The sequence below is a fragment of the Pipra filicauda genome, unplaced genomic scaffold (assembly GCF_003945595.2).
Source record: "Pipra filicauda isolate LSUMZ 115617 unplaced genomic scaffold, ASM394559v2 scaffold400_size1120237_pilon, whole genome shotgun sequence".
Classification (NCBI taxonomy): domain Eukaryota; kingdom Metazoa; phylum Chordata; class Aves; order Passeriformes; family Pipridae; genus Pipra; species Pipra filicauda.
In genome coordinates this window covers 331,852-357,933 of record NW_024104533.1, presented here as the reverse complement: position 1 = coordinate 357,933, position 26,082 = coordinate 331,852, and the positions used below count along the sequence as shown (strand labels likewise).

The following is a 26,082-nucleotide window of genomic DNA, read 5'->3' as shown; positions in this document are numbered from 1 at the left end:
TGACATTTTCTCCATTTATCACTTCAGGCCCTTTTTTCCAGGTTCCTGGAGGACAGGATGCTGTTTCAATAGCCATAATATGAGAATAACTGGGATCTCCCACAGCAACGGTGGATGTAAATATCCTGTTGATAACAATTACCACTCACGGACCTCCAGCAATGCCAAAGCAATCAGTCACCAACCCAGAGCTATCTGAAGGAGCAAATTCCAGAAGACAATTCCTCCAGAGCTGTGATATTCCTCATGTCAACCAAGGACAGAGCTGTGCAAGGTGCCCAGGGCCTTCCCACGTGAATTTGTGTTCCTGAGTACACTGCTGTGATAGGCAGCGGTGACAATTTTACTGTACTATAATTAAATCCTCCAAAGCATCATTCTCTGCTGCTGTCCAACAACATCAGAAGTCCTGTCTACTCCATTTCACAGTGTTGCTCCAACACTATGTGAGTTTTACAAAATCCTGTCATGCCAGCACTCCTGTCATACTCAAAGCAGGTGTTCCGACAGAGCCAGCTGTGCCTCCAGCTGGAAGAAACCCAAGTCAGAAAAGACAAGTTTTGGTGCCTCAGCCAGAGCATTCACATGGTAGAACTGCTCCTTCACAGAGGTCAAAAGAAGGACAACCAGGTTCATTCCTACTTTAATGCAAACCAGCATTTCAAGCAGATCCAGCTGAGACGATGCTGCGACACAGCCCTTATGTAGCACAAACCCAAAGGCACCGGGCTGTGTTCACAGCACAGCAGGAGCAGACATAATCCACGTCTCTCAAACGCAGAACTGCAACCTGGCAAAGCAAGCCAAGAGCAACTTCCAGGTAAAGACGACCCATTCCAGCTCCCACAAATCCCACAACTGGCAAGGCCCGCTCAGTTAGTCAGCAGTTTTCAGCACTTGAATGCTGGCCAGATGGTAATCTACCCCTAAAAGAGTAACCTCTGTGCTTGGCACATAGGTTTTATAGAGTGCTGTTACATTTGTAATCAAACCAAAAATGTTTTTAAGCTATTTATTAGCACTAGCAAAGCATCCACACAAAGATTACAGGTGTCCTAAGAAATATTACACCATGAAAATTGCAAATGATAATTGCACTACCTATAAATCAGTTTTTTTGCTGTCAAAGAACCACAACTTCAGGATAAACATCTTCTAAATGTTAACTTAGGTGGGAAGACAGATTGAGAGAAAACTTTTCCACCAATAATTACATTAAAATAATTCTGATTTATTTGAGTATTTTATTTCAAAACATCCAGTGTTACACATTATTTTAAACTGAGGTTGCCCAGAGACTGCTCAAGCATGACAATTACATATTCTTTTTAAGGATCTCCACGTAGCTTTCAGAAATGTAATAATGTTCCTTTAAAATTCTCACTTTCATGTTTTAGTTTTTAATCTCTCCCCTAAAACATAAAGTCAACTCTTTATATGACCTATTAAATTTTTTTTTTGTTTTCTTTATGAATATTTATATTTTATTTTTTAAATAGTGATAAGAAATTTAAATATACAGACACCTTCCTCAAATTTATTAATCCTTTCAGCAATGGACCTCTGGCTAAGAAAATTTTAAAATATATAAATGTCTGAAAGAATAATTTCTAATATTTCTCTTTTAGAAATTAGTTATTATGATGTACTGATACCAACCCAGTCCCCTCCATCTGAACTTCAGACAAAATCAGTTACGTTTCTTCTTAATAAATGGTTTCCCTTCAAACACGGTATTCAAGGAACTAAATAGGAAATTTCTTAAACGTGCTGCTTTTCCTGCGACATCTGAAAACAAGGGGTGCCCTCTGCTGTGCCGGGAGTGGAAGTTCACCCAAACGTCGGCGCAGCATCTCTGCCCGGCTGGGACCAGCGGCCTGGCCAAGCCAGAGGCTGCACATCTCTGCTTCTGCACACGGACAACTTTCTGTCCGTGTCACCGCGCCCTGACACGCACCTGATGGTTTGCACCCTGTTAGTGTCACGTAAAAAGTCCCAACAGAGCAGCTTTACCCCACTGTTGGCACATACAGCTGACTAGCAGCAAAGCTAACACAGTGCTAACTCATTTCTACCTAAAAAGACACTTGACAGACTTCACCACACACATTTTAAACATTTTTAGACTATTTAGTGCACAAAAACGTGCATTTATTCTTAATTAGTTACTTCATTCTTACATTTTCTTTGAACTTTGGCAACTGAGAGAAGAACGCAGCTGAAGATCCATTTCTCTACCTGTATCAACAAAAAGCATCACATCCTTCCTAAAAGGCAAGGTTTCCTATTTTGCTAGGCAGATAGCTTTAATCTGTAAATAAAGGTAACACCTAAAGCATTTCCTTCTGTCCTTCTAAAAGAACCTTAAACTTTTGTTGTTGCTGTTGTTCAGTTTATAATGCAAAACTTACGTATCGTAAAAATGCAGAAGGAAAAAGCAGTAAGAATTCAAGAATTCAAGAATTGAGCTGTCTGCTGTAGACAAAGTTAAATATCATGTGGGTCTATCAAAATATTTTGCTTACCAAGTTGCCACCTTTTTAACAATTTTAATCAGCATTTACATGCCTGCTCTGTAAATTTCACTATTTGCAAAACAGTAACAACAGAACAGTAAACTGAACGTAAAAACTAAACCACAAAGAGGAACCCCTAAAAAGTTACCAACACAGCAAGACACCACTAGGCAACTCTGAAGCAAGGTCAGCAGTACACATTACTGCTGTGCCCAAAAAACTTAAAAGTTTTAGGAAAAATATCATCATGCTTTTTGAATCATCTGAAGACGTGCCCATTTATCAAGTTTACTTATATCTGCCTAAAATAAGCCATTGTTCCACAAACGAAAGAAAAACAGCTGGCAGAGGAAATCTGTACAGAAACATTATCAAGCTTCTCCCCAAAAGAACAAGAAACATTAAGGACCCAAACAGCACCTCTGGCTCTTACTGGGTGAAGCACAGCAAAAGACAGGCAGCACTTTGGGCCTGTTGATTTGCCAGCTGAGATAAGGAATGTGTGGCTCAGGTAAGGGATAAGCAAGACCACACTCCTCGTGCTTGAAAGAGCAGATCCTGCTGATGCAGAAAGGGGATGCAGCTAGAGCCACTGCACCCTCTTCTGAGGGGAGCCCCACTAGCACCAGGGTTGCTCCCAGCTATGGGAAAGTTGATTTACCAAATAGCACACTTCATAGCAATCAAAAATCAGTTAAAAGTGGTGAAAATGTAATTTCAAGGAAACCACACAAAATTAACAGATTACTCTGCAAGTCAGATCCCTTTCATTTTCCTCATTTCAATATGCCACTTTCCTCTGCTACTTCATTCTCACCAAAATCCACTCCCTCTTGTGCACACTCTTCAAAGAGCAAACAGTGAATAATCATCAATGACACCCAGGCTCACAGAGAACTAACTGGGCTAAGAACAGCATGAAAGTAGAGTCATGATTATCTTCATCTCCTTGTTCTGCTTTGAACATCACTGGGACACTGCAAAGCAAGTTACTTTTCTTCCTCTGGTTCGAGTGAAAAAGTAGTTCAGCAAAGTGGAATTCAGAGCTGTAGTCCAGATATTCATTTTTCATGCCTAGTTTGATTTCTAGTATTGCATTATTTTATATTTGTACATGTAATTCCACTTGGAAATGATGCTGTGAATACTGTGTAACATTTGAGTTCGTTAAGAAGCTTCAAAGGCTTGGTGACTTCGCAGACAGAAAAAGAAAAAATGTTTCCAGCTTCTTACTTGAACAGAAAAATAAAAAAGGGGGAAAAATCAACTTCCCAAATCCCTACGGTAGGGATTCCAAATTCCTAAGGTAGCATTCAGTATCTCCTACAGCTGGATCAAGTGATCCCCTTCCTAAATTCTTCTGTGGACAACCCCCTGGACACCACCTGAGCCAGCATCCTGGGTTAGGCAAACTTTTGATCTTCGCACAGCCAGCTTTGATAGTGTGGATTTTCAATGGAAAACAGAATATTACAGATTGTGCACTAATCTGGGATATCAGGTCATGGATTCAGTGACAGGCATTTCCAGTTCTACACGCCCACTACCACACCAGTCCTGCAATAATAATTCACAGCATCAATCTCCATATCCTACCGGGCACACTCCAAGTAATCCCACTGGTGTGGGCAAACAGAACTGAAAAAAGTTACAAAAAGACAACTTCCACCTGAAGAATAATCAGAGGTCAGGCCTTTTCAGCCTGGAAGAGATTTTTTGTGATACATCAGTACACACACAGCTTTTTCGTGTTTCCCTATGTGTCTGCTAACAGGCACAGTCATAATGTGTAGGGAAAATCAGCACGACAAAACTCCCTGCACTGCTAGAGAAAGTGATGGTTATTCACAAATCTTTAAATTCATTTTACCACTCACTCTCTCCCAAGTTCCAACAACTCACATTCTCATACCCACAGACCCACAACAAGCATTTGGAGAAATACCACTTGGATACAACACCGAGGATGAAGGTTGCCAGCTATCAAGGCCTCACTGCACCTCCAAGATTGATCCTGTTTGGCAATGGTGAACTAAGTTTTGGACAAATGTTTTACACCCTTCAGGACTCAACAGTTGTTTAGAGGGTAGTCCTTTGCTCCAGTGTTTTACTTAGTGCAGACTCAATAAATAGCAGACCTACAGCTCACTATCTCTCCATGACTGTTTTCATGGTGGAGGAACAGGAAAACAAATGGCACATAAGATATGGGACACAGGCACGTTGCCCTCCTCCTGTAGTTCAGGAGCAGGGTCTGCTCTTGATGAATCATTCATGCTCCTGCTTATCAGTGTAGGCCTTGCCAAGCCCATCATCTTCAGTTTTACTCCTGACAACAGCTTCCTGGAGAACTGTGGTTTTCCACATTATTATACAGCATCCTTTCAACCCCTGTCCTCCTGTTTCTTTTGCTGCTTTCACACATATACAATTCTACAGGTGTTTCACTCGTGAGTCTTTATATTTCCACTACAAGTCTCTGGAGCACTGGCCTAACAGGTCTTTGATCTGACCCACTACAATCAATTAAAGATTTTCCACATCCTCCCTGCCAGCCTGCAAAAGCCATAATACAGCTTTGCCCACGGAGCTGTTACCTTGCATTCTACACAACCAAAATTACTTGCTCACTTTCTACATTAGATCTTTGTAGGAGCACGTTAAAAAGAAATATGAGCTGTCCATGTTTCTCTGCAGGCTATTTACTACCCAGGGTGAAGCAGTGAAAAGAGAATCACAGAACTGTTAGGGCTGGAAAGGACTTCTGGAGATCATCTAGTCCAAAGCCCCAACAAGGCAGGGGCACCTAGAGCGGGTTACAGGGAAACCTGTCCAGGTGGGGTTTGAACGTCTCCAGAGAGGGAGGCTCCATGACCTCCCTAGGCAGCCTGTTCCAGTGCTCTGACACCCTCAATGTAAAGTTCTTCCTCATCTTGAGGTGAAACATTTTGTGGTTCAGTTTACGGCCACTGCTGCTCGTCCTATCTCTGGGCACCACTGAGTAGAGTCTGGCCCCATCCTCGCGGCAGTCGTCTTTGAGAATCCCCTCAGTCTGCTCTTCTCCAGACTAAACATTCCCAGCTCCCGCAGTCTCTCCTCGTAAGAGATGCTCCAGACCCCTCATCATCTTTGTGGCTCTCCACAGCTCCTTGTCTTCCTTGAACTGTGGAGACCGAAACCGAACACAATGCTCCACATGTGGCCTCACCAGGGCCGAGTAGAGGACGCTGCCTCGGCCCGACCGCGCCGCGCCCTCACCTGCTGGGGGCCAGAGCCTGCCGTGCCGCTGCCCGGGCGCTGCTCCCTGCGCTGCGGGGGGGTCCCTGCGGCGCCCGGCGCGGCCCCACTGGCCCTGCGGACCGGAGGCACCGCCGCCCGACACTGCCGAGCCCCAACTCGGACCGCGAACCGCGACCAGCCCAGCGCCGCCATCGCTGCCGGGGGCGGGGCCGCCACCCCAACGCAGGCGCGGCGCGAGGGGCTGAGGCGGGCAGCGCCATGTTGGGTGAGGGACGCGGGCGCCGCGCTGCGCAGAGGGAGCAGCGGCGGGACGGGAGGACAAGTCCAGGAACTGAGCCAGGAGAGGCTGGGGATGGATACCGGGACGAATTTCTTCACGAAAAGGGTAGCTAGACATGAGAACTGGCTGTCAAGGGAGATGGTGGAGTCACTGTCTCTGGAGGTGTTCAAGGAAAGACTGGATGTGGCACTTCACAGAATCACAGAACATGCCAAGTTGGAAGGGACACACAAGCATCATAGAGTTCTACTCCTGGCCCTGCACAGGACCAACCCCAACAGTCACACCATGTGCCTGAGAGTATTGTCCAAACACTTCTTGATCTCTGTCAGGCTTGGTGCTGTGAACACTTCCCTGGGGAGCCTGTTCCAGTGCCCAACCACCCTCTGGGTGAAGAACCTTCTCCTCACATCCAACCTAAACCTCCCCTGGCAGCACCTCAGGCCATTCCCTTGGGTGCCCCACTTGGTGCCATGGTCTGATTGACTTGGTAGTGATCGGTCACAGGTCAGATGATCTCAAGAGGTCTTTTCCCTCCTCACTGATTCTGTGATTAACACACTACCCCTGAAGGCAAAGCTTCAGTGGCCAAGTGACCCCAAGGCCACTTGCACTCGGGGCAGGGAGGGTGTGGGCAGAGGAAGACACAGCTGAAGCTCATGTGAGGCTGCAGCTGCAAAGCTTCAGTGTAATACTGTATTACAGTAAAATCATCCTGCCATTTGGTCATAAAAAAAAAAACAAACCTTCCTTCAGAACACAAAGAGCTCAACTCTGGAGTAGATGACCCTTCTCTTCCTCAGATAAATAAATAAAAACCTCATACAACAAGGATCGTGTTCCAGAAGGACCTGCTCTACATGGTACTGACTCAACAGAGGAAGAGCAAGACTCTCTCTGTACCATTCAATTCTCCTTTCCTTTGCTAAGGTGCAGCTGTCAAAGGCTGAGGGTACATCTCAACCCATTTTCTGAACTTCACAATGTAATCAGGGCAGTTTAATTTAATGCAGTGGCAGAGCACTAGAACAGGCTGCCCAGGGAGGTAACGGATTCTCCCTCCCTGGAGACATTTAAAACCTGCCTGGACACCTGTGTAACCTGCGTAACCTAAGTGACCCTGCCTTGGCAGGGGGATTGGACCTCCAGAGGTCCCTTCCAACCCTAACAAGTCTGTGATTCTGTAATTTTCTGTAAGCCACTAGAAGGCAACCTAACCTTAGTCTTCTCCAGAAATGCCAAGCTCAGCCATGCAGATTCCCCCCAGTACAGTAGTATATATCAGCACTGAAACCAGACTTCGAGGACTGTTTCAATTAGAAAGAAAACTTCCTTACTTATTTACGTTATCCTCCATATTCACGGGACAATACATTCCTCACATACAGGTTTTTATTAAGCTTCTCACATGTGATTAAGCATATATTCTACATCTGACATGCTAGCAAGGTTGTCAGGAGCCAACTTTTTTCCCTCCAGACATCTGCGGTGGTTGAAGTTTCACGGATTTCACACAAATGTTGCAAAACTTGTTTCCAGTTCTAAGCGCAGTGATAAAAAGTTCTAACCACACCGATACCATGTGCCAGAAACAAACAAAACACAAGAAATTTGAGGAGTACAGCAGATAAAACAACATGTAGGAGGACAGATCTTGTAGGAGAGCTATGCTGAGCGATGACATTGTACACCTCTCAAAACAGATTTCTGGGGTCAGGGACAGGGGTGCTGCTAGAGGTACAGGCCTTCAACACATGAAAACAGTAAGACAGTGTAGCAGATGTTTTCAAGGGTCAGCCTACAAGGGAAGCAATGTTAGAGTTTAGGAGCAATGCTCTTGATGCCTAAAAAAGAACCACTTCTGTGCTCAGGCTTATTCTTGCAGTCTACACTTTGTTAGTATGAATGAGACACCACCATGTGTGAATGAAGATTAATCTATTCCCAACTGGTCAAACCTTCAGAAGTGTGTTACCAAACCACACTGACATCCTGTGCAAAAAACAAGACTGAAAATGTTATGGGGACTGAACCAAACCAGCACTATGAGGCATCTTGCTTCCACTGGCATTGGTCAGAAGTTTCCTACGTGGACGATGCACAGATAAATGGGTAAATCTTAGATGTTCTGTGTTACCCATCCACATCTGCTGTATGAGGAACATGCTCATAAGACAGTACATTGCTACTCATGTGTGATCCTGCTATAACTTGTGTAAAGCCTGCTGAAATGGAAGTCCTTTCTTTAGCTAGGAGCGATCCTTCCTCCTAGTCCAGTGTCCCTTGCAGGCAACACTCAACTGAAATAATCACAAGGGAGAGAAGAAACAAGCTTCAGTTTGGCAGCAGCAGTAGATTCATAATGATTAAGTTGAGCAGTAGTTACAGATTGAAAAGAAATTATGTATCCACAGTATCTGTACAGTATAATTAATTTCTCAAAAGAGTTGGTTTTTTTCATTGCTATATTTTAAAGGTTGCCTTTAAATTACAGGTAAGTCCTTTAAATGCTTGAAAGGCATAAAAATTCCCCTTCCCACACAAAATCCCAAATAACGTATTTTAGTTTCAAAAATATTTTGAACCCACAAACAAGCTTGGTATCAGTTAATCTGGTAAAATAACTACGTGCTACATAAAAGCACATCTGGTGGAAAGAGCGCAGAGAATGTTACAAGTGTGCTTGGTTTTTGCTTGCAGTATCTGGCAGTGGGTAGCAGGACAGGCAGGAATTTCAGTGGGTCTCCTCCTCTGTCTGTTCTGCAATAGTTTCTGTGGCACTGGCATTGGCAGCAGAGTTGAGAACTTCTCCAAAGTCTCCCCCAGCAGGTTTGCTTCCTCCAACTTTCGACTAGATAGAGAGAGCCCCAACATAAAATAGCAGTTACTTGGCATGCCAGACATGCTTAACTGTACAAAACCAGTACCTCTGCATTAGTAAGGTTAGTAACTCTCTTCAGCACAGCAGCTTTTCCAGGACTGAGCAACCTCCACAATACTCTGAATACAAGTCTTCACATATCCAGCAGGAAATACTCACCAGCAAATTAACACAGCAGTCTTCCTTTATCTTTCAGATACACAAAGCAGCCCTTATAAACAAGGCTGATTTCAGAGTCCAAAGGTTCACATACTCTCAAGTTACAAATAGATACAGACATGCAGCCTTTCAAGCCATTTAGGCTTTAAGAGATTCAAAGTTAAAACTTGCTTCTGTATTGCTCAAGAAAGAACTCTGAGCAGTTTTGTGTCTCAACAGTAATTCCTGAGATCTTTATGCAGCAGAGCAACTCTCTTACTTTCTCCAGGTAACATGTTAATGCCAGTTAGTTGCAAGGGAATGCATAGTTCCCCAGGCTATCACTTGCATGCTTCTCATCCAACCCATGAGTGTGCCCATGAGAACAGTCAAGCCTTGTCCAGTTACATGTATTAGTTATTTTGAAAGTGAGCTTTTACTTGGAGAAGCTATTAATGGTTGTTTCTGGAACTTTAGGGTTTTGTGAATACATTTTAAATTAAGATACAAAGGCCTTTTGTCTTTTATGCCAGAAATGAGAGAAGCTTCCCAAGCTAATTCTCCTGGATGGGATACTAGTGCCTAGAAAGGCACGAAATAAAAGTCTAGACCATTGTGGCTACCTAATACTAGGTATTTTATACTAGCTGTTTGTGCAGTTTAGCTGGCTGTTAGTTCTTCCAGTTAGAAGTATCCTCCTGTAAGAGGTGCAGGAAGCACATTTTTTCATTCACAAATCATTAGGCAGAGAAATCATTTCCACTTAAACTACTTCAGTCTTTTCTCCACATCCACAGCTCCACAATCACCGTGTTTTAGTAATGCTTACCTTTAAGTTCTCAACTTTTTCCTCAAAGGACTTGAAAGTAGGAGAATTTCTGGGAAAATAAAAAAAGGAACCACAGAATTTGAACCATATCTGGTTAGTCTATAAATATCAGAAAACAAGCAGACAGTTGCTTTTTCCCAATGGGAACATGAGATTTGTTTGTCTGTGGCTCTTTCCTTGTTTTTAAGGGTAACCTAAAAATAGTTTACCTCTGAATCTCCCCAAGTACTACAAAACTAAAATTAAAACATACTCAAGTTGAAGGCTCACTTTTATCTTTGGCAACTGACACTGTCAGGCCCAGCGAAAGGATTCTTCATATCAACATGGAAGGGAGAACTAGTAAGTATTTTAGGTTTAGGTCATTATACCAGTGATTTCAAACAGGTTTCTGGCTTAAAGGATTTCTTCAAAAAAGTTTAGTCATCACTTCTGGTTAGCCTAGTACATTACTGCTGAAGCAAGCTCAGCAGAGTTTTTCCACTTTTTATAGGAAAACTATAAAAAGTTTAATTGGCTACATGTTAAATTAATAAAACATGGTTCACAGTGGCATTTTCTTCTAACGTTAAATTTAAGGGAGACTCCTCCTTGTCTTTAAGTGCCAGAGGCAGCTCTAATTACAAATGGTAAGTTTTGCACACAAAGAGCAGGACAGCTTGGGATTTCCAACGCTGAGGGCCAGTGTATTATCCATTAGGGTCAGAAGAGTGGCTTAATGCTCCAACTAGCTGTCACTGCCATGTGCAAATTTGTGCAGCAGCTTGTACACTTTTTCTGCCTTTATGCAGGATGGAAATTGCTTGCCTTCAGTGCCCCAGGACTATGGGTTCATAACAGACACAAAAATTCATTATATAAATATTAAAGACAAGGGTGTTTTTTCAAAAGAAGTCTGAAGCTTCTCTTCTCCCTTTGCTTGGTATTTGTGTAGGTCACCCACATTTAGCAGCACCCTCTCTCTTGGGAAAGCACAAAATGACACATATATCAAAACCAGACTCTCAGGAGATAGAGGGACACAGTGCCAAGCAAGGGGAGAGAAAAGGCAAGCACCCCAAGTCACCAAGAGACTTTTTGTGAAACTATAGTATTTTTTTTACTCACTTTCATTGTTCAAAAACATATGCCAAGCTACTGCCTTTTAAACTTGCAATCACTTAGTAGCATTACATTTCTAATGTAATTTTTCAGGGAAAAGTTGTTCTAGTTTTCCTAAACAGCAGGGAATTGCACTTGGTCACATTCCATATGTTGATAGCCACCACCAATAAACAGAAATAAAACAAACTTTATCCTATATGTTAGTACAGGAAATCCATCACAAAGCGGGGTGGATTTTTTGGTTTTGTTTTAAACCTATGTTAGCTGATTTAAGTTAGATTTTACTTGATTCTACACATGAAAATAAACACAACAGGTGGATTATACATACATTACCTCATAATAGGCATACTAATTGAATGTTGTATGGAGCGTATACTAAGTGCCAGCATTAAGAAAAGAGAAAGCAAGAAATTAGTTTAAGTATTACATGGAGAAGAAATTGGCTTAGAGAGCTGACTTCTGGATACTATCTTTGGTAAACAGCCAAACAGTCTTATACAGTCCTACACAGTAACTGCTTGGGTTTGCTTTTTTAGATTGCTTAGCCATGCACACACACAAGTATGTCAGAGCAAAAGCTGCAACAACCTTTTTCCCTTTTAGAGAGATTCAAGTGCCATGCTTGTTAGTACTTACTCTGCTTAGCTGCAACAGTCTGTCTACTCATTAAGTTTCTCAAGCAATGAGAGTCATGCTGCATTTACAGTCTGGATGATATCAAGTAGAAAGTGAACACTCAAGAGTCTTATCAAGCAACTCACCTTCCTACCGAAAAGAATTATCCCTACATTCAGAAGGTCTGCATTTCAATTCAGTGTAAGATTTCCACACTCATCAATACAAATTATCTACTCGTCAATACACATTATCTAGCAAGAGCAGTCACATCAATCTGTATTCAAGGTCAGATTTATGCTGGGGGCAGGGAGAAAGTCCTAGTTCTGTGTTCTAAAATTCATGGAGGATTTCTGTAACCAGCTAGTGTTGCTATACAGTTACTGCTTGTTTACACATACTCATAGAAGGTGACTGGATATAGATTAAGGAGCTCTCAAATAACCTCAAGACCACCTATAATCCAATTTAGTTCCATCTAGAAAATCCCTGTTTACTCTTGATACAAACAAGTCTTATATGTTAAATGTTTCTTATCAAATACCGCAGTAGTAACTTAAAATTATTAAAACTGATGATCACAGATGTTCATAACTATATTTGGAATGTCAAATTTTGTCTAGGCTTTACGATGTCTTTCAAGAGAATAATTTCCAGGCAGTTGCTGGGGGAGAAGGGGAGGGAAGGGAAATAACTCTCTCATATGAGGTACCTCCAAACTTTCAATTAGTATCTCAGCACAATGAAAGATACATTCACAGAAGCAAAAAAGTTCTATGTTCATTGCCGAACGAGTTTTAAGAGATTCTTTCTGGAGGCTCATCAGTAAAATAGAGTGATACGGGAAAACTACACAAGTGAAAAGTTCCCTTAAGGCTGGGATCCCTTAGGGCAGATGCACAACCATAGATTGATTTGTACATACAGTGCACTGGGAATCAGATACACAAAGGCCAGATGCTTCCCTGACACGCATCAGTAATGCACGGCCACGTTTCATCCATTTCCCCAACCCCATTTCTGCTGTGTTTCATCTTACATAAGGACTGACTTCCACAGGCTTTTCCAGAACACAGAGAAGCTGATTGTCTTCTGGATTGTAATTTATATTCCCCACTGAGATGTGGACTACTACAAGTTCCGGCCTTGCTACATGACAGGCATTATTGCAGAACTATGCTGACACTAACCAGTTCCAGTCATGCTCAGCCACTTCCCCTCAACCTGCAAGAAGCTTAAGGCTAAAGAGGGTGAAATTCATGTATTTACAAACTGTAGAACTGCTCACACTGAAAAACAGCAACCTATAGTGTACTGCAGATCTTTTAACAGGTTCTACAGAAGTTTAATTTAATATCAGAGATCATTTAATAGAAGAACTATTCATACATTCATGAAGGATTTACTTGCTGTTGTACAACACACTTACATATACACTCAGTATCCATTTTGTATGACATCATAAGATAGTTTTATCACAGTGACCTGGTTTGCAAGAGAACTGGATTAGATACATGCAGTTGATATTTTTTTAACATCACCTGTTCTTCAAGCAGTGCAAAGAAGCACAATTAAGCTTGAAAGGCTTTATAAAGAAGAGAACCTGTATTTTTTCCCCAAAAGACAGAATGCCATATCAAAGCACTCACTCAACTAGACCAAGTTGGGCAGTTTGAAAAAGAGAAACCCTTTTTACAATGCTCAGAAGCAAACTCCTCGCTTAAAAAAACAATTAATAAAAAAGATACAGTTAAGTTGCTCTCCAGTCTTCCACGTATTTTGTATTGCATTAAAATCTTTCTTATCCTTTGCATGACTACATTACCTCACATTTTGAAAAGGCACAAGGACCTGTGCCTTTGTTAGTAGTTAAGTTTCCAGCTGATGAATGATGATATTTAGGAATCCATGATAATATATCAGACTTTCAAAGCAAGCAAAGGAAGTTATTCTGCAATCTCAGAACAAGGCAAAGATGGACTTCTGCTCCATAATACAGATACAGTGCAGGAGGAGCCACGTGCAAAGTCGTGATTGCTCAGAAGTTTGAAGAGCACTACATCTTGGTACTATTGTTGTTTTGCACGTAATACTGATGTTGCTTACACAAGGAAGGTTAGTTCATCACAACTTCAAGACATTCTTATAAAGGAGAATAAAGGTATTAAGAGAAACCTAAGAAGGAACAAAGTTCATGTCAGCATAACAAAGAGCAGAGGAAACAAGCAAAAAAAGGAAGCAACACACTGACATTGCATTACCAGTCCTCCCTTCCCCTCCATTTCAGTACTTTCCAAGTTCACAGCTCCACCATCTGCCTCACTCCCTTTTCTAACTCCCTACAAAATCACTTTGCAGTGCAAGAACGAAGACCTGCATGTGATGTTTGCTGCATGGAACACGTAGAAATAGGCCAACACAGAAGAAATCACACCATTAAAGGTGAGAAGTCCCTCAACTAAAACAATACAAGGAAAGCATAGCCACGATGAAGCTGCTACTTAAGAGTTTAAGAATAAAAACACACTTGTGTATTCAGTATTAGTTCAAATAAGTATCAGGCCCATCAATTCTCATTTCCAGGAAAGAATTTAGGCAGCTAAAACTTTCTGAAGTTCAGACTTGCGCAGTCTTAAAAGTAGACACGACTTGAGTAGTCACATGACCCGGGGACCTGAATTCACTGGCTGAATCCCAGATGAATTTGGTTCTCATGAAAAACAAAAAAACTCAAAGGTTTTTAGTCTCTTGCTCAAGTGCAACTGAGATCTTGAACAGCACTAATTTTTCACAATTTTGTTTTATTTTTTAAACCTCACTGCTTCTGAATTTATAACAATACCTTGAATTTTCATTGCTATGATTCTCCCCAAGAAGCACACCAATGGTGTGGACTCCTCTGGCATTGTTACATTCCCTCCCAGTGGCCCAGTTTCTGATAAGGAGTACTCAACACCCACATAGCTACTAACTAGAGTAATTAGGACATTCTTCTTTTGATGTATTAAATTCCTGAGGACAGAAGACAGCTCTGAGTCTGTGCCTGTCCTTGTCCAATGCAATAGTCTAATACTAACAGGAGAACACCAAGAGCCTTAAGGAAGGTGAATGAACCCTGTAAAGTGAGGAGCTGAGCTCTGCATCCCAAAGGTACAGAGACATCTTCCAGGCTCCCATTACCTCACTGATGCTAAAGGGGACGTATTTTAGACCAGCTGCTCTTCTTATACCTGAGCAAATTGAGCTCACTTCAGAGAGCATCCTGTGCCACCACCCATCTCCTCCCTGAGGGCTATAGCTCCTAGTTAGTATTCTAGGAGCCAAATCCCTAGTCTTTATAGAGATCCTGGTGCTGTCTTGAGCTACTTAGTGAAAGAGTACAGAAAAGATGAAGCCGGACTCAGGTGCGCATAGACAGGATGAAACGCAATGGACAGAAGTTGCTACACAGGAATTTTGACTACTGAAAACATTGAATATTTGCTTAGACTAAGCAGATAAAAGGCAATGCAGACAAAGTAACTAAAATACTGATGCTGCTAAAGTAATTAACTCAAGGACTGTTCACTGGACAAACTATGAACAGGAAATGTATAAGCTAGTTTACATTTTGATTCCAGTAATTTTGTTAGAGTCACAATGCTAAACAGCTATTGTAATAGACAGAAAAAGGGGTAAATTTCTACTCTGTCACGGCACAAACATGGTACAGACAAAGAAGGAGGAATCCTGCATGCCATTGACCTCAACACCATATTCTGCCTCTTGACAAAAAAACCTTGTAGAATCATTTTAGTGGGTTCCTTTCTTACAAGGAAGAGAGACTAATTGATTATGAAATATACTCAAGATTTTATGTTCTGGGGTAGTTACCAGGTAAACATGAAGAAATATCTTCCCTGATGTTAAAAGAGCTTCAGTTTTACATTAACTAACACTGGACAAAAGAAGAAATTACCTTCTACAGACAAAATTTTTAATTAAAGATTTTAATGGAGACAGTCTGACTACATGCTTAGTTTCAGAAACAATTCTTGCGCCCACCTTACCTAAAGGAATGTGAAAATGCCTGTAGTCTGCACAATGCCAGAGTAAGCATTAAAGAGAGAAAGGAAGTTCTGATAAATCTGAAGAAAAATATGTAACTGTGTAGCTGCACCTCAAAGTGTTTTCTCACTAGACTTCAAAAAGCAAGAGGTTAATGGCAGCACTTTAAAACAGATAGCTGATTTTATTACACTGCTTCCAATGCAGCAATATTCTGCTGGAATGTGTGAATTTTTATTTGCCCAATAACTGAAAAATAAGTTTAACTCATTATTCACAACAAATTACATGCAAAGATGATTAATTGTCTATGCTCCAGTAGTAAAAATTACATAATCAAAGAATTGTAAGCTAAGCATCTGACTGTAGTGCATCCAGCAGGAGTTTTGCATGCAACTCGCAACAGTGCTAAAAATGACCACAAGACTTACCTAATGTGCATGAAGGGCTGGCATTTGTGTCATTTGACACAAAGTCAAAATATGTTGTATGCTAACGATAGTTAAGAATTTAAAAGTGCTAATAATCTCTTAAAAATGTAATAAAATCAAGCCACTTCTATGAGGCAGAATAGCTTACAAAAAAATAAAACACATCTGGAAGGAATACACACACAAGACAAAACAAAAAAAAACCAACAAACAAAACAAAACACCCAAACAACAAAAACAAACTGTCAAACCACAAACAGTTAAAGATATTAGTTGTCTAAATATAGCATTCCACAAGCTGAGAAAGTCAGAGAAGAGAAATGACAGTGCTATGTGCATCAGAGAGGCAGGCAGAGACACTGTCACCTGCAATCACACCAGAAAAGTAAGAGCAGTAGTGGAGGTTGTGGCATACATTGTTTCTCTCGCATATTTAAAGTACACACCACAGAACTCTTCTGCATCAGTGAGGACGTACAAGCAGATTTTGCAGCAAGTCTCTTAGCTCTCCTAAAACAGATGCTGAGGGCTCTTGATAGATTAACTTCTAGAGGTACTAGTATGTGAACAACAAAAATTTATTTCAGTGATTACCTGCTTAAATAAAAATTGCAACTACTTGCAAAAAGCTAAAGAAACCTACCTGACATCTTCAAACTTCTTGGTTATTACTGAACCAACAGAAGAAAAAGCAGCAGAAGCCTTCTGACCAGCCTGAGACAGGGTTTCTGATGTTCTCTTATACCTGTGCTCAAACAAAATTTAGTTTTTAGTTATTTTAATAGAACACATAAGGAATCTTTTAGTGTATGTACATTTGTATCAAATACAGAGGTATACTTCAGTTTTGGGGTCTAATGGACAACCTACTTAAGAGATTGCAGTCCTTTCTAGCTACAGCATCTCTGCCACCACTGACTTGAGGTTTACCAATATGAACCTACCAGAAGAGACACTATCTGCTATTGTAGGACTTGCCAAAAAATAAAATAAACCCACACAAAAAACCACCCCGACCAACAACAACAACAACAACAAAAAACAAAAAAAAAAAAAAAAAAACCCTCGAAAGAAAATAAGACTCAAGAAAACAACGCTATGCACACACACTGAAAAACATCTAGTTTTTGTGCCAAGTGTCTGACTTTTTGTACCAAGCAGTTCTGCCAATAAACTTCACCATAAAATGTCTGAGGTACATCCTGTTACATTCTGTGTAGTCATCAATTGCAGAAGGCAGCTCGCTCTAAACTTTAGGCTAACAGTTGTGTTTAGCAAGAACAGTAACTGTGACAGTGCACTCTTCCTGCATGAGCTCAGTTTACAATAATTTTTCAGGTTGGAAAAGAAGGGTAATCTGTTGGACTCAGGACACCTTGGTATCTCAATAATGGTATCTCAGATCTGTCAAACAAAAAAAGCGTGTAAGAATAGCCTGCATTACAGTCATTCTTTCGCATGAGATATGACTAGCGCTGTCCTTCTTTAAAAAAAACTATGTTGATTTATCCAGCTAAGTTTTAGTGCAACTTAACTTTGTCTTATCTACACTCACCTCACTTCACAAGCACAAAGGGTTTAGACACGACACAAGAACTAAACAGTTTTCACCTCAACAGCCTACACAATCATCATGAACTGGTACATACGCCGTGGTTGATGTAACATCTTGCCAGCTTTTGGTAATATTCTGCCTTAGTTCCTGTAGGGAGTTAATTCCCAGCTTTCTCTTGATCTCTGCTAGATGTTTCTCTTTGGCAGCTAGCACTTGTGAGAGCGTCTGGATTTCTTCTTCCACCTGTGACAGGAGAGTTGATGAGAAGTAAGTTAACAAGCAATATACCCAGCCATTTAACTATGTATTCTTTAAAACATCTATTAGACATCAGTACCGGGAGGGCTAACAGGTTTTTTACATTGCCTCACAGTCATTTCTAAATCATCATCATCATCATCATCACATCATGGCTGGGCTTCGCGAACGAACATTTGGGATTTCTAAATACTAAAAGGGAAATCCAACATAGTCTACAACAAGAGCTACTGAGAAAGTAATCTATCTGCAGCTAGCTGTTACTGGAATATGTACGTTAGTAACTAAAAGACTGTATACTTAGAAATCATTACCTACGATATGTAAAAGCTTGAAGATTAGTCAAACCTGGGACAATCGCCAAGCCTGTATTCTACTTCCACGTCACAAGAGATACCAATGTGTGACCAGTGTCAGGAAGCTCAGAGCATGTCTGACCCATGCACAAGTTTTGTATCCTTGCTCAAACAGAAAGGTTCTTTTGTGGCTTAAGCCAGCAACTGAGACTGGATCCAGCCACAGGAGTGCCTTCCTCAGATCAGGGGTGGAAATGGTGGCAGACTGAGTAGTTAAAACCCACACAAACACACAACAGGTACATAGCAGCTGCTCTGCAACTAGAAAACTATATTGTTCCCTCTTTACTCAGATGCTCACTTACACCTCTTCCAGAAGCATGATCAGATCATGACTAGGGATGTCGAAACAGTTCTACTATGCCATCCTGTGAGCTATATAGATGTGACAGAGGCACTAAGGCTGTGTGTCCAAAAGCTGGGGCATACCTCCAACCCTACTTCCTCATCCAGGCAGGATCACCTCACTTTAGAGTATCAGGCTGCCCACTCATTTAAGTTCCTTTGAGAAAACACCAGTATCTTCAATGCACCTTTGTTTTTTGCATATCTGTCTGAAGTCCAGTAACACACCCTAGTAGGACCAGACTACCCTCACAATCTTTGGCATTAAATGATACTCAGGACTACCAAATACAAGACTGCATTAAATGTGCTTAATTCACAGCTAACCTTTGTTTGCCAACCTTAGGTTTAAGTCAATGTCTTTTATTACGTCCTAAAGTCACACAGAGCTACTAAAACAAAAGACTGGCAGCCCAAAAAAGCTTGACTTTGACAACTTTTGAAATGCATGTCTCAGGTTTGAATACTTGACTATCCTTCAGAGTGCTACTTTAACCTGCTCTTAAAAAAATTCTGCCACGGACAGGAAGGGTAACGTGGTTAGACATTAGCAAAACAGTGGCTACACAGTAAAGCATTCTTCATGAAAGAAACAGCTTTAATTACTCCACGACAGTTGAGACAACAATGTTGGCTCCCGACAACATTCTCTTTGACTGCTTACTTACCCACTTCTCACTTGAGGGAAACAAAGGGTTAGATATTTATGCATCTTGGTTTAAGATCTGTACACTCAGCACTTCCAGCTTAATTCCCCCTCGCTAGAACTGGCTGTTCTTTTCTCTTTGACACCTTCCCTTTCCCTCCCGCAATACAAAGGAGTGTCATACAGGGCTTTAGACACTCACAGAATAACTATGCAAAGCATTAACTGTATGTTCAAAGACAGCATTATCCCAGATTTTCATTCTCAAAATAAGTTTAAGAGCTATTTGCAAAAGAATTACCTTGGCAAGCTCTTTTCTTAGCTCTTCCTGTTCTTCTTCGGAGAGTGTTTCTGCCATACTGACTGTAGCAGCAGCATCCTCTCCAACCTCAGGTATAGAGTCACTTCTCAGCAGCCCTTGAGGTGAATAAAGCATTTAAAGTCAGATTACCACAAACAGCTGCCAAACAGCAGCTAATGTTAGCATACAGCCCTTTTGTGCCAGGGAACAAAGAAAACTGATGAGAGGACACCAAAGTCATGCTCCTCAAGTGCTACTGCATACAGGAAACTAAAGGCATTTTACACTTCATTCTATCAAGCTGCATTAAAGCTCAATATAATTGCAACTGCTGCTGTAATAGGAGACTGGGAACATGTTGAGAACAACACATCCCACTACTCTCTGAGAGACACCAAGGTGCAGAATCCTATGTCCCAACCAGTGTTTCCTACACAACCTCTGCCCAGGAGTCTCTGTGCACTCTGATCTCTCACTCATCTGGCACAGAAACTCTGGCAGCACAGGAGGTGCTCAAGGTCAATGCAGACGCTCCCTCCCTTACCACTTTCTGGATCAGATTTAAAAACGAGCACACTGGGAGCAGCCTTGGCAACAAGCAAGGTTCGCAACAGTGGAGAAAAATATTGCACTGCAAGTACAAACTCTTCCTCTGTACCCTGTTCAACCTCTCTCATCCCTAGTAACTGGGACCTCTGTGGCTAGAAAGTGGCAGATATCATGGAACAAGAAGTAAGCTGCTGATTTGCACCTGGACATTACGACAAATGAGAAGCCCAGAGATGGAGCAAAAGGCTGTCACTTTAGACAAAGCAGTGGAGTGCTGAGAAGGGACTGAGGAGGATGTGCATCCACTCACACTGCTGTCTCTTCCCCTTCCAAACCCAGAAACCAAAACTCTGCCAAACTCCTATATAAAGCACAAATATCCCTACAGTCTTCCTTAATTTTGCTTTCACAGCTTCAGGGAAAGGAAGGAGGATGATATTATTTGTATTATCACGGTGCATTCACTTGTAAGATTCCTTTATTCTTAGTCCTTAGTGCTTGCAGTAAGATCACTTTAAACACCTTTTAATGCAACAAACAAAATTTACAGCAAATGATTTCCCATTTTGAATCTCTGTGGCTGACGCTTTAACATAGAGTTTGCCAGAATTAAGGAATTCTGTTCTAATTGCAGAGAGACTAGTTTGTAGGGAGACTGCATGCTAGAATGGTTGTGGTTTCCCAGAAGTAATTCTCTATTCAAGAGGTAAAATAGCTTTAATGATAATAAAAAAGAAATTAAATAAAAATCTTAAAATAAAAGAGAAAAAAAATAGGATTGTTTGTTAAAAAGGAGAGAAGGTGAGTGTGTGTGTATGTATACATACATGTGTATACATGTATATAAATATATAATTCATCTAAATTGAGGACACATTAAGTAATGTTTCCTATTAATCACTACAGTAATTTAACATACAAAATTCCATCCTCATTTCAGCAGTTTCTGGTGGCACTTCATACTATCATTTAGTCTGGGAATCCAAAAACTCCTTAATTTTCAAAGAGATCACCCCTATGATTTTGCTGTGAGGTTTGATATCAACATCACAATCAACTGAAAAGTCAGGGGAAAAAAAGATTCTGTGTGTCTGTAATGAGTTGTAAGTATTCTATGAAACATGCTGCTAGCAGCTGTCCAGTCTAAGAAAAGCAGCAGCCTTGTTCTTGACCAAGTTACTGAACTCAAGTAAAGCTCAATACCACAAATTCTTACCAAAACAGTTATATTTTCTGCCTGTATTTGTATCCAGAATACTTATCCTCTAAAACCACACTGCCATATGGGCAGAACATTTGTAAATGCTGTTACCACGGAATACACTGAGGAGGAAGCAAAGAGAAAGAAGATGAAACTCCATTCTGCATTTATTCCTGAGATCTATGCCACATTTTCTCAGAGATTTACATGTGTCTTCTACACAAACAATGTGTAGGTCCTATGGGTTTCCCAAGACACTATTTTCTGGTAGAAATCTAAGGTAGAAAGAACTTAAAGTCTAATGCCCAAACCAAAGCACAGCACTGCAGCACCTGAAAAAAAGTATTATGGCTCATGTCACAAAACTAGATAATTTTTTGTTTATACATCAACATATTTCCTTTTCTTAACAATTAAGAATGCCACACCTTTTTGTCAACTTCCTATTTAATCTATTAATTACACGTGCCTCTATGAAGGTAACTAACAATGCAAACTGCATTTTCCCCTGACACCCTCCAACCTCCCAGTACGTGCACCTACAACTCCTGATCTTGTTCTCATCTGCATGCCCTTCAGGGACCACAGAGCTTGCTGTCACAAAAGTCATTTCTGAAAGTTTGCAAGTACCAAAGGCCACACGGACTCCAAGAGCATTAGTACATCCAGCTGAAAGTCTGTTCAATCCGATTATGAAGAGTCATCTGGATTATATCACCAAAAATAGATCAAGTGAATCCACCAGCAGGAAAACACGCTGGATTGTCCCCCACAGCAATAGCTTCTGCTTTGGGAATGTACCTTGTCTTTGGAAAACTGTTTTTTTAAGAAAGTTTGTGCTGCTTCTTGCCTACTACACTGAATTTAAGACACAATGCTAAGATGCAAGGGAATGATCTCTCCTTCCCTTCCCATTTCTAGATCTTTTAGGAAGACAGGAAATCACTGCTACTTTGAGTCCTTCATAGCTCACCCTGCACATATGACCAGGTCTTCTCTCCTCTCTTTGCCTTCTGACCCCCTTCCATTTATTACTTTTTCTTGAGCTCCATATGAAGTATGCAAACACCTTCCCATCAGTATTTATTCTGGCACCTCCCCTCTCATCCCCTGTCACTGTTCACCTCTCTGTTCACTTTACTCCCATTCCTCAGTTCAGTGCTTGCAGGACACAGGGCTCATTCATTCATTGGGAAGTGCTAAACCATCTGACCAAGGACCAGTTGTCTACACAGGTAACAACTCACACACCTCCACAATGGTGTGGCTACAATCCAAATTTAACCCATAATGTAGGGCTGACTGCCAGCAAGATCCTGGCTTCAAGAAAGCTTGGTAAGAAAAGGTGCACAGCCCACCTTAGATCTTTCCATGGGGTGTGGGGCAAGAAACTAGCAGTCAGCCAAGAGATGGAAATACTTCTGCTCAAACTATTATTAAGAAAGCATTTCTTACTTGTGGTCTTTTTCCACCAATGGAACTGCTGTTATTATTATTTTATACTGTTATGTATAATTGTTATTATAATCGTTTCCAACTTGTTACCCTTCCTTGCATCTTCATGCTGCAAAGGACTTAAAATTCAGTTATTTGGTATTCTGATTGCTATAACCAAGTTTAGCTGAACATTTCACATCTCAAACTCTTAAACAGAGTAAAACTTAAATTTGTGGGGAAAAATTGGAAATACATAATATTGAGAAAACTTACCCAGTTTAAAGGTCAGTTTTCAGGTCTGTATTTCTAAGATTGGCATATTAACCCAGCACTTTATTAGATCTACTTAAGTGAACCGAATAAAGACATGAACAGGTTTGTTGTTCAGTTGTCCCCAGTTCAGGGAAATGGCACTTAAGTCTCTATCATCCTGCCAGGGTAGGCAAAGCATTAGAGTAATTCGATTTACACTCAGTTTTTCTGATTTGGGGGTTTCCTTTGGTCAGTTTCAACCCAAGTTCATGTTCTATTTTGACCAGAAGTTCCTGCCTCTTTCTGGCCTGAATTCAGAGATCAGCAGCAAACACAGGCAGTTTAAGGAAATCCGGGTCATTTCGGATGAACAGCCTTGGGGTGGGGGGGTGGACTCCACAAAGCTTTCTCCTTAGACCACATATTCTGTGTCAGGCACTCAGAATGAGCATTTTGGCTATCACTATAAAGTTGGCAAAGCTAAAGAAAAAAGGTGGTTGTTACAGTTCAGGAGAACAAGCTGTTACAGGATTGTAAGATCGCTCCAACATTTGAGTAAGGTACAGTACTACAGGGAATATTTATTTTACAATATATATGAAGAATCAAATTTAAGTACTTCCCATTTCTCAGAGAAAAAGCCAAAGTGATACATAATTCTTGAATTTAGGTGAGAAAGCTCTTGGGCTTCTGCCAAACGCTAATCATTCAAAGGGAATGAAAAATAAAAAAAGCCCAGCAAAGGCTGGTGGTTATGGTGATGCATCACCACTTGATACAGAGGACTGCTCCCCCACTCCTTTAGAAAAGGTGGGAGATGCAGTAATTGCAAAAGTGAAAGCTGAAAACTATTCCCAGAAGCCCCGGTTTGTCAGATTCACCAAGGGGGTTGGTTTATTTCACACAGAGGTTCCCCAAGGGATGCACCTCGCTTTAAGATTTTAAAGAACAGATCCACCAAAAAAACTTGTAACTTGTAACACCCTTGTAACTTTCCTTTGCCACACCTGAAGTAGGTCTAAGCTTTCTATATTTAAAATTACTCTGGAAGATGACATGTGGTAGCAAGGAACGGAAAGTAAAGATAATAACACCAGACTAGGATGTGTTGGGAGACATGGCTGCAGGTGTTCTGTACAACAGGTTAGCAGCTAGAAACTAGTAGGGTTAAGCACTAGATGGAAGCCACTGCAGCACAGCACAGGGGAGCATAAGCGCAATTAATATCTGCAGGTTTAAGATTTACACCATTTTAAATATCAGGTTGAACAGAGTAAAGGTAAAAGAGGGCAACTTTGTTCATCAGTGAGATTTTCAGTACTAAGGCAAAAGCAGATTTTAGACTATACAGAGCTCTGAACTCCTACTAAAAATGCAATTCCTAGTCCCCCTGTCCAAAAAGCTAATAGTCAAACTAAGCCAATTACTCCAGTCTTGCAGAAGTTGCCTTTTTGTTCCTTATTCTTTTTGCTCACTTCCTTTTCCCTCAAACTGCCTCTCTACTGAAGAAATAACAAGGTAAAGCTGGTAAATGCATAGCACATGACATATTACCTACATGACACACTGAAGCTAATAAACTATCAGAATTAACAGCAGGTCAACTCTCATTTGAGAAGTTTCTTTTTACATATTATAATCACTACGCTTTTCTTGCAGAGATTTTGAAAAAGGAAGAGAAGGAAGTTACCAGACTTCACCAGTGTAGGTGATCCAGGTGGAGACAGGTTTATGCTAGGCGACAAGTAAAGATAATTTCTGTTCACTCCAGCATTGAAATCGAAGGGTGATTTGTAATCCTCATAGAGATCCATGCCAGACAATTCAGAGCGCGCAGCCATCCTCTTCTTCCACTGAAGCATTCATCTTCGCTTCCTGGGGCGACCCGGACAGCAGGATTCACAAACCCTCCATTTCTTCACATGACGCTCACTGTACCTCCTCTTAAAATTCAGCTCTGTTACATACAATAGAGCTGTCTAGCAAGTGACTTCTTAGCCATCTTGTAGCTGCTGCTGTTTACATGGCACGAAGTGAAGTTCCTGTAAATTTGTAACTGGGGCTGGACTTAAACAGACCGTTCCTTTAACAAACATTCACAGTGCACCCGGCTTGTGGGTTCTGGAAGAGCCCTGGTCCTCTGCAGGACTGCTTCAAGAATTTTCAATCATTTAAATAAAAAAAGGTCAGCTGACTTCAGCTACACCAGGATATCCTTAATCTTCTAGGACACAAAAGGATTACCAGCCATAATCTATCCTATATACCATCTGTGTTGGACTTTTTCCTCTGATTAATGGAAAATTCTGCGTGCCTAACCATTTCTCCAGCTGCTTCCATCAGTGTAATAACCAGCAGTGAGAATCTAGTCTCTGCTGCCCAGGTATCACACTGCAGTGCAAGCCCAGAATAGGAGAGCAGCACTCCTCTCTGAAGGCTGGGCTATAAACACCACCGAGGTTTTTTGACTAACGTGCTAATGTGCATTATGATTTTGCCCACGAGGTTAAACATATCTGGTCTGAGGGTTTTTTGAGGTTTTCTTTGTTCGTTTAAAAAAAAAAAAAAAATTATTTAAGTGCACTGCCCTATGTCCTTAGTGCTTCAACCAGCACCATTTAGAACAGCCAGTTATGCCAGGAACCAGTAACACTGAAATGCATCGCCTGATGACATGTATTTATGTTTTGACATGTATACAATAAAGAAAGATCAACTTACATAAGCCATCTGACTGGGGGTTTAAGATTTAACCCTGGGAAGCAGAAATGCTTCTTACCTAAAAGAGGCACTCAGCACAGTTTTGCAGTGCTTCACTTTTTTTTTTTAATTTTTCATCCAAGGTCAGGTTCTTTCACTGAAAACACAAGCTCACTAGCAGTGTAGATCACCTTTACAGCTAAGCAATGATATCCTCCCTTCACACCTTCACCTGGGATCTTCACTGCAGCCTGCACACAGAGGAGCACAATCAAAAGGAAGTTAATCTTTTCCTCCACCATAAGAGTGATGTATTCAGACAGAGCTGATTAGAGACATTATTCTGGAAAAGTGAAGGAGCATTGCAGCATACCTAAGTCAAGTCCGGGCAGTGTGTT

The 26,082-nt window shown here is 41.1% G+C and overlaps 1 protein-coding gene and 1 long non-coding RNA gene across 8 annotated transcripts in view; both read right to left on the bottom strand.

Moving 5' to 3' along the window:
• TPD52 (tumor protein D52) overlaps window positions 1-26,082 on the bottom strand; it is a 118,702-nt gene that overhangs the window by 70,224 nt on the left and 22,396 nt on the right. For 2 of the 7 annotated variants that reach the window (XM_027750504.2, XM_027750513.2), the window contains 7 exons: window positions 19,546-19,661; window positions 17,734-17,882; window positions 16,728-16,829; window positions 15,656-15,682; window positions 11,325-11,366; window positions 9,885-9,933; window positions 7,411-8,887 (listed from right to left, as the gene is read on the bottom strand). In XM_027750504.2, the coding sequence (XP_027606305.1) occupies window positions 8,771-8,887; window positions 9,885-9,933; window positions 11,325-11,366; window positions 15,656-15,682; window positions 16,728-16,829; window positions 17,734-17,882; window positions 19,546-19,661 (602 nt within the window). In that variant the 3' untranslated portion in view covers window positions 7,411-8,770. Of the gene's footprint in view, window positions 1-7,410; window positions 8,888-9,884; window positions 9,934-11,324; window positions 11,367-15,655; window positions 15,683-16,530; window positions 16,641-16,727; window positions 16,830-17,733; window positions 17,883-19,545; window positions 19,662-24,674; window positions 25,199-26,082 lie in introns of those variants that run through there. The other 5 variants (XM_027750477.2, XM_027750486.2, XR_005565018.1 and 2 more) reach the window with 5 other exon arrangements.
• Window positions 1,211-5,848, bottom strand: LOC120324026. Its single transcript, XR_005565019.1, has 2 exons — window positions 5,775-5,848; window positions 1,211-5,679 (listed from the first exon to the last, which is right to left on the bottom strand). It is a non-coding gene; the product is annotated as an uncharacterized LOC120324026 (long non-coding RNA).